The 13,904-nt window shown below is 39.3% G+C and overlaps 1 protein-coding gene and 1 long non-coding RNA gene across 2 annotated transcripts in view; one reads left to right on the top strand and one right to left on the bottom strand.

Moving 5' to 3' along the window:
* LOC134862209 (uncharacterized) overlaps positions 1 to 13,904 on the top strand; it is a 53,517-nt gene that overhangs the window by 26,718 nt on the left and 12,895 nt on the right. The window lies entirely within an intron of this gene.
* LOC134861458 (piggyBac transposable element-derived protein 4-like) lies at positions 5,114 to 7,870 on the bottom strand. The gene is made up of 2 exons (XM_063878679.1): positions 5,531 to 7,870; positions 5,114 to 5,451 (listed from the first exon to the last, which is right to left on the bottom strand). Exon 1 carries the CDS (start codon positions 7,463 to 7,465, stop codon positions 5,693 to 5,695), a length of 1,773 nt encoding a protein of 590 aa, XP_063734749.1. The 5' UTR covers positions 7,466 to 7,870; the 3' UTR covers positions 5,114 to 5,451; positions 5,531 to 5,692.

Raw genomic sequence — 13,904 nt, 5'->3', positions numbered from 1 at the left:
TAAATATAATAAGGGAAAAAATGCATAGGAAAGAACATCAATGGATGTCAGCCAAAGTACCCAGTCTGGAGGCAGACTCGTTTTTCATTAAGATTAACTGTGTAGCGGGGGCGGCCTATCTTTCTATGCCTCCAGCTGACACTTGTCCCCCTCCTACAGCAGTGGTGTGTGTGTGTTTGTGACTGTGTGTGTTTGTGTGTTCCAATGCTATCAAACAATGGCAGTGTTATCAGACATCGCCAAAGGCACATGAATGAATCAGAGGGGACCACAGACCCAAAATCAGCATGTTCCCAAGAGAAGCATTTCCACTGTGAGCCAAAATATTAGCAAGGCATGTGGTTTTCTTGACCTGTTTTCACCAAATGAAATGGCAGTTGTTGTGATACAGTAAACCTTGTATTACACTGTATCTGCAGAGAAGTAATGTCATGTAAAAGTTATAGGTACTTAACTAATTAAAACAAAAATTGCTATTTTCTGAACAATGGAACAACTGCCTAAAGGGATACGTTGACATTTTATGGAATGAGCTCTTGTTCCATCTGTTGTGCGTTCCTCTGAGATCCAACTTTTTCATTTTTTAAATTCAGCCATTTCTGCTTTACTTCAACTCTGTCACTTCATGCTGGGCAGGCAGGGTACACTTGGCTTGTCTGAGCTTGACGGAGTTTGTAAAGGAAAGGATTTTACAATTTGCAGTGTGAGAATGGTGAGACTCAACAATAAAATCTATCAGGGATTTAATACTTAAAGTTTGACAATGTGCAGAGCTAGGTATTACTTCCTATCTGGAGAGCAGCTCTGATGTCTCTGGCAACTTAGAGAATTATTGTGACAAGGACTGATTAACCTGCAAGTTTATGTGGCTGAAGTTGAACTACATTGACCCCAACTGCACGAAGGTCATTAAAGCATTGACAAGAGGTAGAAGTTTTTGACTTGAGTTGATAAAAATATAGGAGTATAAAATAAAAACTAAATTCCTCGATATGTAGTTCGTAGTACCTTTGTTGGAAACCTGAAGACCCAGACCATTACCTAAATACGTGAATTAACATTACCAAAATCGACTCAATACTCATCGTTGTCTCAGAGCGACTGAGATATCACCCATAGACCACACCAGTAAACACACCATGTGAATCATCTACACACTGTACAAAGAAAATCTAAATGAGATTACTGTGGATGAACGATCGTCATAACCATGTTAAATATAGCTCTTGTATGCTTGGCACATGTAATCATAATAAAGCAAAGCTACTATGTAACATGGTATAAAAGCTGACCTAGAAGCACAGTTTGTCTACGTCAGATGAGCATTGCCTTGGTTGGTCTGAGCTTTAACATAATGTGAATTCAATTCTTATCGTGTTAAGCTATCGTAAACACAGTGTGAAAAAACCCCGCCATGGCAAATTAACTATAAAAGGAAGGTACATGGACATGATACAAATGTTGCTTATATTTTGCCAGATGTAATTCTCCCAAGCTCACGTTACAGAAATTACCATAAAACCTCTACCATGTAGTAAATATTTTATGATTTATATAATGAAGGATTCACCATCAGAAATCGTACATTTGAGATGTACTTTGAGATGCCACAAATAATGAAGTAAGTTGACAGTGAATATGTGTGGATCCTTTAAGTAGGAGCAGTCTGTTGAATATTTAAACATATAGGTATGTAATCTTGGTTTGCAATACCCCAAAATATGCAGAGAACACAACATGAAATGTCAGACTTGCAAAACTTTACATAGATGTTTTCTGGAGCAAAAAACAAAACTGATGAAACCGGTCGTAGCAACTGAACAAACTAAATAATAAATAACAGCAAGACGGCCTGACTGCAGTAAAGGCAGCTTGCTGTTGCAGTCTCGCGGACTGGGGGTGAGTACCAAAACCAAGCAGTACTTTAAGACTTTATAGACGTGCTCTGATGTTACCGGTTCTCTTATCTGTAATTTCTAACGTTTTGGTGTCATTCGTTATCACACTGTGGCATCTTCTCTGATTTCTGTGTCAGGGATGAGGTCCTACACACGTACAAACAGACACTGAGCCAAGTCGGCAACAGCAGAGCCGAGTAAAGCGAACCAGGTGAAGGAAAGATAGAGTTGATGGCAGCTGCTGTAGGTTCTGCAAAAAAACTGTAATAGCAATTAAAAAGTGAATATCTAATCAATAACATGTAATTGTGTTGAGCGTTTGCAAACATCTAAGATTGCTCAGGTATTTTTGACAGTTTTGTATTCTTGAATTGAAGGTCAGCTATTGGATATTTCTTTAACTTGAGTCTCATATCAACATGGAACATGTATTATACATAAGAGAGTTGGTTTTCTCAATTATTTTGTCTTTTTCAGTGTTTCCAGGGAGTTTCAACGGATGGAGCAAAGACATTTGAGAAGTTCAGCACATTGTTAAAAGGAATGTTTTTTCTTTCAACCCTTCCTCCAAAGTTATTATAGTTCTGAGAGCTGCTTGCACACTGCCTATTTAAGCAAGAATAAAGCCCCAGGCTGAGCCCAGGCTGAGCCCAGGCTCCAACCCTTAACACACTTCTATTGAGAGGATATCCCAATGATTGCAAAAACTGATGAAACTAATTATCCCCCAAGAATGTCCTTAAACAACACTTCCCTATTCCTGTTTAACATCTGATTTTATTTTGAACCTTGAGGAAACCACATGTTTTAGTATCATTAGAAAGATAGTTGAAGCTTCCTGGAATTGAGTAATTCGTTGGATATCTATCATCAAACTGTCTGGTTCTACAATCATTTTGCAAAAAAGAAATCAAGCTGTAAAACTGCACATTTTAATTTCATAGGAGGATAATTGAAAATCTGAATTGAGTCTTAAAACCATTTTCAATTTTCCTGTTAGTGAAATACCCCACAGATGGTTGCCCATGCAGTTGTTTAGAGAAGTTTGCACCTCTCTGCTGTTGATTGTCACACTTTTCTCTTGTGACCATATGCTGAACATTAGCACAACACCTGACATATTTTTTGCCAGCTTCACCAGACATCTCAGTTCCGCCTGGCTGCATTTAGATGGTGCTTCATTTCTGTTATGCTATTATCCGTGAGCACACTGTAGGTGTCACTGTCATCTATTCGCAGCAGGCCCCCCTATAGTTGAGCGGAATTAAACTCATCATACCACATATCATCCTCTTTATATTTCCAGTAAAAGCACTCTAGGTTTATAGATACTAATGTTCTCAAATGGATAATTACGATAAATGTTTACTCCCAGATGCTTTTATACACTCAGTTGCTGCTACTGTCTGCCATTGAATGACTGAATATACACTGTTAAGAGATATGTTACAATAAGCAGAGGGATGGTTATATGAAGTACAACTCACTTTACAGGTAGCGTTTAACAAAGAGGCAGTAGTGATTCAGAGAACAGGTTCGGTTTTGCTTTCATCTATTGGAGAAAAAAGCTAAACCTCTTTAATTACTAGCATGGATTTCTAGTAGTTGGCAAAAAAGTTGTAAGATATCAAAGCTTTAGTTTTGTGTCTTTTTTTTAACCAAGTACCGCTTCCTGAAGCAAAACAATAAACGTCTCCATGAGCAACATTTTAGATGCTTAGTGGAAGCTGAAACGTATGCCAGGAAAACACAAAGAGCACTCTTTGAACAGGAAACAGAAGTTTGGAGGCACAGCAAGACATGCAGACACCCCATTTTACCACCTCAGTGCTGTGAAAGCAACGCACAGTATTTAGTTTTGTAATAATCTGTATACCGTTAATCTTAACCGAAGCTCATGAAAAGCTCACAGTTTATTTTTAACAATCAAAATAGCAGAATGGTAAGTTATAAAAGCTGTCAACTGTGAAAACAGATTTCAAGCTGAGCATACTACTGTCTTCTTAAGCTCTGAAAAATAAGCATACAGGAAATAAACAGCAACAGACAAATACAATTTTTGTTGAGGACAATTTTGTACGCTATGAAAGTACTTTAGTTTATTATTCAGTTTGTGGTTAATACATTCACAATATTATTATTAAATGCCTTTTTGCTAGAGTCACACTTCTAACAACCAATCAACAGTGAGGCCAATTAACGCATACGTTTCTGACATCAGTTCTGATGGGTGGACACCATCTTATTTGCATTGTGGATTTTAAAATGTGAAAGCTAATTTACTGAGCGATGTGATGGTTAGACGTAACACAATATAATTATTTCGTGTTACACTAAATGTGAACATTTCTATTCAACCTAATTCCATTATGTCTTTTTGAAGTGAATATATCGCCTGCGTCTTTTGAGACTTAAAGCAGTTGACTGAATGGTAAGAAAAGGGCGGCGACATCGATCGTACATCACCTTGTTGGGTGGCTCATAACTAAAAGTCCTCTGTCACACCTTCTTGTTGATGGGGGACACTGTAGGAATCTGTTCAAGAAGGTTAATGTAGTGGAAAATGGAAATCAGGAATTGGAACGTCCTGATATGCCACGGCTTAGAATAAGAGGGACTCGTGGAAAGGTTAATAGCTGCCGTTTCTTCACAGTGTTTGTTCATTATTCAAATGCCAAACAGCCAAACTTTAATCAACGCTCAGCGTCGCTCAGACGGGTGACGTGCCTTTTTCTGAATGTGTTCATTAGATTTCTCATGTATTATTGAAGTAATCAGAGTGCCATATCCGCACATTTATGTTGCAAGTGGTGGCTTTGATCCACAAACAAGAGAGAGGAGTAAAGTTTGCTATACGCGGCTTCTAAGGGCAGTAAGATGCCTCGAGGTGATGTAGTGTACAAGCAGCGGAGGCGGAGAGCAATCCACTTTTGGTTCAAATGTTCGCTATAGTTTGATTGGCATGATGAGATGGATGTTTCTGGAGTCCCAGCGCTCTGCCAAAAAGTTTTTCACTTCCCTTCTCTGTGAGCTGTATTGTTTGTCTGGGTGTCATCAAGGGGGAGAGAACCTCGCAGAAGTACAACAGCGTAATACTTTGATAACAGTCTATAATAAGCTGCTCCTGAATCACTTTTGAATAATGCATTAACTCGGCCTATTAAAAAGGTTTTGCTCACTTTTATGAATAACTATTCAGGTCTTTCACTGATGTTAACCCTTGTATTATGTTGAAAAAAAATTACATTGATTATGTTGCGGGTCATTTTGACCCATACTGTGTAAATGCACTCAAAACAGTGAAGAAAACAGGTTAAACCAATAACAACTTTATTTTAGATTACATAAACATTTAGAAAAGTGACATACAATACATTTTTAATTCCAACACTATATTTAAGAACTATTTAGTCTAATCCTCTTGTCCTCCTCCCGGCTCAAAATGATAATTCTTCCCTCCTTCTTTCCTCCTGCCATGCTCTCTCCTTCCTTCTTCTCATCCTGTTTTCCTTCTCTCTGTTCATCCTCCTCTATTCCCTTCTTTTCTCCCTTCCTTCCTTCCTTCCTTCATTCTTTCCTCCTTCCTTCCTTCTTCTCTTCCTTCCTTGCTTTCTCCATTCTTTCCTTCCTACCTTCTTTCCTTCCTCCCTTCCTCCTTCCTTGACCAAAGAAAGCACAAGGGCTACGTTTTTCCCTCTTCATGAACACATTTCTTTTTAACTTTGACTTCAACTTTAACTTCATCCCAGCGAACTTCAACTTTTCAATGTTCTCCACATTTTTCTTCAACATTTTCAATGTTCTCCACATGATGGACAGAATGTTACTGTGTGCTTTCTGCAGATGTAATTCTTGCATTTCACACAAGAGGTACTTGTGTTACTGTCCTCTCGGGAGGGACAGACCTGGCATCTTTTCCTTTTCTTTCCACCTGTGTCCACTGGATGTTGGTTGGGTGAGGTTGGGTTGGGTGAGGCTGCAGGTTGGTCGGGTGACCTGAGCTTGACCTTTTCAATGACAGCTGCAGCTGCTGGGGATCGAGCTGGCCTGGCTCGCGTCTGGATCTTGGGAGTGATAAGTGCTTTGCCGAGATCTTCCAGGAAAAGCCGACGTCTGTACAATTTGCCGGCATTCCATTTCTGGTTGATTGCAGTCCACAGGACATAGGCATTGTAAGCAGACACGTCCACAATGTTGTAGAAAATCACCAAAGGCCAACGGGCTGTCTTGCGCTGGCAGCTGTATGTTGCTGTGACTTTGTCCAGATTGTCAACTCCTCCTTTGGTGGAGTTATAATCCAGGATCATTTGTGGCTTCATGTCTTCTCTTGTGCTCAGAGATGCATCTGTGTGCATTGCACTCATTACAAGAACATTCTTGTTTCTCTTTGGGCAGTATGAAACAACTGTTGCTTTCTCAGTGAAAGCAAATATTGAGGAATGCAGAGGTCTGCCCTGCATCTTCAGAATTTCAGTGGGAAGTTCTGGCTTATTTCTTCTGACTGTTCCCAACATGGTCAGCTTTCTCTTCTGAAGTTCATCTCCAAGGCGGTAGGATGTAAAGAAGTTGTCACATGTGATGTTATGACCTTGCAGCCCTTCACTCATTTCCAGCACCACACGCATCCCCTGATTCTTCTCAGATGTTCCTCCAGGTAGCTTTCCAGTGTATACTTGCATATTCCATGCATAGCTGGATTTTGCATCACAGGCTGCCCATATTTTGATGCCATACTTGGCGGGCTTGTTGGGCATGTACTGTCGGAAAGGACAGCGCCCCCTGAATTGAACAAGGCGCTCATCTACAGTAACATGGGGACCAGGATTGTACAACAAAGGTAAAATTTCAACCCATTTATCCCACACATCTCTGATCGCAGCTAGTTTGTCTCTTTCACGTCGACCAGCTCTGGTGTCGTGGTTGTCAAAGCGGATCACACGAGATATCATGTGGAATGTCTCCAGAGACATTGTTGCACGAAAGATTGGCCTTCCATTCTCTTCATTCCATAGACTTGCAGTTGCTTCTCCCTTTGACCTGTACACTCCAGCTAATAACAGAACTCCAATGTAAGCATGCAAGTCAGTCTGATCCAGTGGCTTCCATTTCTCTTGAAACACACGTCTCCCCTCCAAGTTGGTCATTTCCAGTATAATCCTCTCTATTGGTGAGGATATGAAGAGCTGAAATGCTGATTGAATCTCATCAACTCGTGTGACAGCAAATCTTGTAGGACCGGGAGTCATTTTGATCACATTGGAAGATGACAGTCTGCCTCGGCTTGGGTGTGGTGATGTTGACCATTTTATATTACCGTCCTTAGATGCCCATGTCCCCTCTGTGGATGATGATTGCTGCATTCCTTGGTTTTCATCTGTTGGAGGAACAACGGCAGACTCGTCCTCTGAATCCTCCTCATCGTAGGAAAATTGACAATCTGGATCAGCAATAACATTGTCCTCTGTCTCTGAAAGATCCTCTGGTTCTGAAATATCTTCCTCTACATCACTATCCCAGTTCAAAATCTGTGATAAAGCCTCCTCAGCTGCCGTCCTTCTGGAGCTCATTTTTGGTGAGTTTGTCAAAAAGATGACATGAGAACAGTGACAAGGACAAGTGTGAGAAAGTTCCCTCTCTTCACACACCTGGCTCTGGGTCTCAGAGGCAATCAAAATACAAACAATTGTACATCAAAGTAAAAAGTACATCAAAGAGACATGTTTATTTTGGATCTGAACAGCTATTTACCCACATTAAAGGGTCTGGGTCAAAATGACCCGCAACATCATCTTTGTATACAAACTCTGCACAGACATTCCACTACACATCAGAGTGTCCAGATTTTACACACCAGTTCATGACCCTAGATGATGAAAAGTCACCAAATTTCATCAAGAAAAAGAAAGGATAACCAGTACTTTGGTCAACACAAAAACTGAAATGGGTCAAATTGACCCTTAACATAATACAAGGGTTAAAGAACCTGAGGATAGAGTTTCCCATTGAATCACTTGAGAGTATTCGCACCTAGCACTAATAAATAATTCTTTATTATTTCTTATCATTAATTATAAGGACAACTCTTTACTGTTCCCCTCAACTCCATTAATTCTTTAGCATCTCTCAGCAAACTGTTTGGATTCTCTGGCCTGTTATTTTGCAGAGCTTTCACAATACAAGAAATGTACGATAAACCAATACCACATTTTTATTGACTTAAAAAGATCTTCTTCAATCAGCTTTTTTTTCAAGTTCTCAACAAGGACTACAATTAACACGTTTACATTTGAACATTTTGTTTCTTTATCATCTACTCTACCAATAGTTATTTTTGCTAAATAGGACAAATCATAATGTAAATCAGCTTACGTTTACTAGCTCTCTTCCAGACGATGTCACCCTTGATTTTAATTCACAATATCTGGGGGGAGAAATCCTCAGGTTAAGATCGCTCATTTGCTATGACCTGGAATGTGATCCAATCTTGTTAAACATTTGCATAACAATACACTGAAATCCAGAGCCAGCCATTAGCTACCTCTACCACCATTAGCGGGACATTAGGCACTAAGCAGGGCAGTGGCACAAAGTCTAAAGAGTTTTTAGTTTTAAAATAGGTCTTTTCCTGAGAAATGTTGACATGTCACAGTGAGTAAAAGCATGCGTGTAAATAATCAAATTAATGGTGACTGAAAGCCATTTAGTTTTAGGACACTGCTCTTGTGAGTGCTTGCTCACTGTCACACTGTCACACTTGAATATAATAGAGCCACCATTGATGTTATTTGGGTTTTCCTAACATGACAAGTGGAAATATCTGTTTGTATTACACTTTGAGGCTCATTTTACTGGTTCATTCATTTTCTTCCTTATTGTGGGTTATGTACATGTAATCAGTTTACCTAACCTTAAAAATAGGTCATGCATATGTATTTTTTTATGTAGTAAATGTCAATCAGCATTTATATTTGTGAGTAATTCAACAACTCCCTTCTCTCCTTTATCAGAATCGGAATACCTTTATTTGTACCACTGAGGGGAGATATACATTGTTACATCAAGTAAAGAGCCAAATATATCCTAATATAATTAAGAAGCATGCATAACAACTATGATATAATAATATGAATTAGTACACTTTTGGGACTGGATGTGTATTCTGTATATTTTACTTTCTAATGTTTGTGAGCTCTCTGTCAGATCCTATGATTTTAACAAGCATGCATACATTCAGTGCCATGATAAATTCAACACAATGTTCATATCAAGAAAATATAAAATGCTCTTATAATCTGAACACTTTTATTGTTTTTTATTCCCAACTTTTTATTGCAATTGAGGAACAAGTTGAGCAAACTCTGAGACCTTTTGACTAATGCAACTCTGTTCAGAGCCAGGAGATATGCACAAGCGTTTATTCAGTCAGGCTGAACATTGTCACGTTTTCAATCACTGCTTACATGGAATGGCCTTCCTATAGCAATATGAGATGTCTGCAATGCCCAATCAATTAGCTTATCAACAGAAAACCATAAGCTATCTCTTTGTAAGTACGGTAAACGTTCTTTAGACTTTGAATGTCTAAGAACTTTTACCATGATTGCAATGCCCTAGTCGGTGTAAGTTTGAAACCATCTGCTGATTTGTGATGACAGGGCAACGCAGGTGATAAGTGCTGCATGATTAGGCCTACATGATGCCTGGAAAAAGGTGCACTTGAGGAGCGATTTTTTTTTTTTGTTGGTCTCAGCCAGACTACCTGCTAGAATTCAAGCACTCGACTCAGATTGGGGTTTAAAAAACAACATGGAAAACTGCAATGAGGAAACGTAAACCTGGAGCCATTTAAAGGATGACTGATTATTTGTCCCACCCAGTGAAAATCTCCAGTGACACCTCTTTAGACAACCCAACATTTAATCAACGTATTGAATGAGGTGTTATTGCATTCCGAGGATAGCACATTCTCACAAACGAGGTTTACACATTGGGGAGTTAATAAAGCACAAGGCATTAGCATTAAAATGAAAGTTAAAGCCAAACTCTCTCTGTGTGTGTGTGTGTGTGTGTGTGTGTGTGTGTGTGTGTGTGTGTGTGTGTGTGTGTGTGTGTGTGTGTGTGTGTGTGTGTGTGTGTGTGTGTGTGTGTGTGTGTGTGTGTGTGTGTGTGTGTGTGTGTGTGTGTGTGTGTGTGTGTGTGTGTGTGTGTGTGTGTGTGTGTGTGTGTGTGTGTGTGTGTGTGTGTGTGTGTGTGTGTGTGTGTGTGTGTGTGTGTGTGTGTGTGTGTGTGTGTGTGTGTGTGTGTGTGTGTGTGTGTGTGTGTGTGTGTGTGTGTGTGTGTGTGTGTGTGTGTGTGTGTGTGTGTGTGTGTGTGTGTGTGTGAGAGACCTGCTCAGAAAGATGAATGCTATTATACAGTGAGCGGCTGGTCTGGAATAATAACTTCCTCTGCCACATTATGTTAGTGCACTTCTGATAAGATCATTTGAAAATGGCAGCTGTTGGAAATAATGCAATTCATTCCCTGTTGCTGCGGGATACTACAGTGCCCTAAATGAAGCATGTCTTCTATTACACCCCTAAAGAAACAAACTAATAGCCCTGCAAAGACTTGCCATTTTATAATGTGACTATAATTCCTATGATTCATTAAGCAGGAACAGAAAACGATAGTATACTCTGATTAGAATCGTCCTCGGGGGAAATTCTTATGTTAATTTATTCAGAAATCTCTCATTGACTAAGCAACTTGTCGTGATACTGTGTAGATTAACTCCCCAGGTCACATTGTATTGTACTCTTGTATTGTCTCTCCGCTGTGTGTAACAGATTAATGTTGTTTACATATGTTTATGAAGTCAGCCCGTTTTTTGTCGTCACAAAATAACTTTTTCTTCTACCCAAAACCTTTGACAATGGCTTTGAAACCTTTATTGTTCTTTATTCACAATGAATATAAGTAGCTGTAATCAAACTCAACACATGCAAGCACAACCTGTGGGATCCTGTGGGTAAATGAGAGTTCATATTAAGTAGTATGTATGTCGTCCCACACATCTTTTCCCAGGTTAATTTTAAAGGTCTCAAAAATATATATCGAAAGTGCTGATTCTGTGACTTTCCCTTTCATGCAAATGAGCTGAAGCTGGCCACGCCCCTTTTGTGCATTATCTCTCCTCTGAAGAGAGAAGTTTCTAACGGAGAAACTCAGCTAAACGCTGCCGTGATTAAACGCCATATTATGTTCCAAACCAAATCAAGCATTATTTATACATTCAGCAACTCAAAGTCCCTCCTGCAGACATCCTGCACAGAGACACAGTGGTGCTGCGGAGGGGATTTAACTTGTGACTGTATATTGCGGACGATAGTTTGGGACATGTCACGTGTGGTGGGACCTTGCCAGGAGTTCAACGTAAAGCCAGCCCACATGATGTCATATCGGCAGCAAATCTGGATCAGCTCGTTTGTACCCCCGTTTTTAGAGATGTGTGTAAGGAGGAAAAGAGTGAGGGTTGTATTTTCTGACACAAAAGTGCATTTTGCAGATTCGGGGACTTCAACAGTACTCGGAAACTAATAAATGGAGTCACTTTTAGGTACAGCACTGGACATATATTTTTTTGCATTACTCTTGAAAAAATAATAGGATATTTGTTCCGAGCCTGTAAAAGTGTTGGGGTGCAACCTTATGTGAAATGATTGCTTCCTGTTTGTGATAAAGACTATTTTCTTATTCTTTCCAACCAAACCACTTCGATTGAAAAAAAAAACAGAAAACTAAACTCTGTTTTTTCCCATAAAGGACACAGGTAATTATATCAACAAAAACACTTTAATGCCCAAGTGTTTTGTTAAAGAGCTCCAGATTACATTATATGTGTACGATTTCCACATCAAAATCCATTTAGTATTTGGAACAGTAAACTATATTTATTGGACAATGATAGAAAAAGACTCTCCTTTCAAGTCTGTTATTCACTAAGTATCCATGCAGTGCATAAATGGCCCTACAAACGAAACAAAAGGGAGCTCGATAGACAGATCTTGTTGGTAAAGTTAATGTCACCATAATAACATGTTCAATCTTATCATTGACAAGTCATTATTTGTTTACCTCCTTAGTGACAAATATATATTTTTTCCTTTCCTGTTTGATCTCTCCGCTGTAGGGCATGGTGTCATGGTGGATACATTAGCCTTTGAAGCTGCTGCTGGTGTTGCAGAGACCTTGAAGCGTTGCTTGGCAGTACTTGCTATTCTCGGCATCGTCTGTACCCCGTATCGTATATGCATTTTTGTATGGTTATTATTAACACTTTAACTATGAGTTCAACATCCTGTTAGCTGTTATCCATGCCCAATAAATTCAGCTCTATCTAATTTGGATTTCATATATATACAGTATATCATTTAATACACTACACCTCTTATTTCTTTAAAACTCGAACAGCAAAACTAATTTTCAACAAAGTATTACTAGATGTTTCTTTCAATGCCTTTGCAAATTTGAATGTGATGGTTGGGACGAAATATAAAATTCAGAAACTGTTGTAACTTACTGAAATGTTTGTTGCACATTTTGATTATCTGCAAAGCATTCTTTAAGCTCCATTAAAATAAAATAAGTAGTTGAATTCGAGTTCAAATTGCCATACATGCACTGAGGTCATTCAGATTATAAGCCTATCCAGTGCCTTGACACCAAACCATCAGAATGTGTCAGAATCAAATTACAAGTCTTTTCCATTGTACCATCAGAGGCATTTTTTCGTTTTGTGTTGGCTTATCAGTATCTCCTTAGGATTAACTGTGTAAATCTCCTCGTATGGCACAACATGTTATTTACGTATATTCTATTCAAGGTTGCGGTTGTTGATTTGTCGCCCTCACTGGCTATGGTGCCAAGTGAAGTTGTGCTGACCTTGCAGATATACAGAAATGTAATTGGCAGGAGAGTGCATTGCACGCAGCAGTATTGAAACAGAGTTTATATCATCACTCTGTTAGTCCCTCTATAACTATCGTATTACATTTCACCTGAGCACATAGCCAACATCTTAACCCAAACATTCAGACGGTGTGCTGGTAAGTGTTTCTCTAAAGCAGACAGTACCATAAACAGAGGGCGCGAGTTGTCAGCAGCAGACAGCAGCAGGGGTTCTAACCAAGGCAGGAAAAATGATCAGGCCTCCCACATCCAGAGTCATCTGTCTGGAGGATAATTGGTCTCTTTTCAGCCATGTTTCACCTTGCAGCTGTACACACTCTCCTTTGAGGATTAGGTGTATGTGCGTTGGTCTGTGTGCATGTCCATATGTGTGTGTGTGTGTGTGTGTGTGTGTTAGTTTGAGTCAGCAGGTGTCTAGGTGGGTAGTGGTGGGTCCACCTGCTTGGTTCAAGTCACAGTCCATTCATCTAACTCTATTAAGCAGCAGCTTCCTTGTGAGGGGCCTATCGGTGGGGCTCCATGAAAGTAATGCATCCCCATCAAGGCCATGCTTTGTTTGCAAAAACCTCATTTGTTAATTACCTTGCAAGTCTTGACTATCAAACTCGTACATCATCCCTTCCCTGCTGTAAACACCATAAGGCATGCCACTGTGAAAGATCAAACCTTGGGAAATGCAGGGCAACATCATCACATTTATTCTTTTAATTTTCAATCCACAGTTTTGCACTTTACCTGGTTAAATTAGCTTAGCATAGTTTGCATATAACACACACTGAAGTTGCGTAGAGTATCAGTAATATTTACAAACATGAAGAAAACCTTTACAATTGATCTATTTAGGAATAAACTTTAAATGCATAAATTAACGACAAGGGAAGGCATTTTCCACGAGGATAACCCAGTCCGTTCCAGAACTACTGTATGTACAGCGTATATTCATATACTGGACCTTTTGAAAACTAAGACATTTTCTATGAATTGCATTCCAGATTCATGATTTACAATTGACATATTCATTTGATGAAAAGGTATTCCAAAATGCATTTTAATATC

Source organism: Eleginops maclovinus, chromosome 3 (assembly GCF_036324505.1).
Source record: "Eleginops maclovinus isolate JMC-PN-2008 ecotype Puerto Natales chromosome 3, JC_Emac_rtc_rv5, whole genome shotgun sequence".
Taxonomy (NCBI): Eukaryota; Metazoa; Chordata; class Actinopteri; order Perciformes; family Eleginopidae; genus Eleginops; species Eleginops maclovinus.
This window is presented reverse-complemented; position numbering and strand designations above follow the sequence as displayed.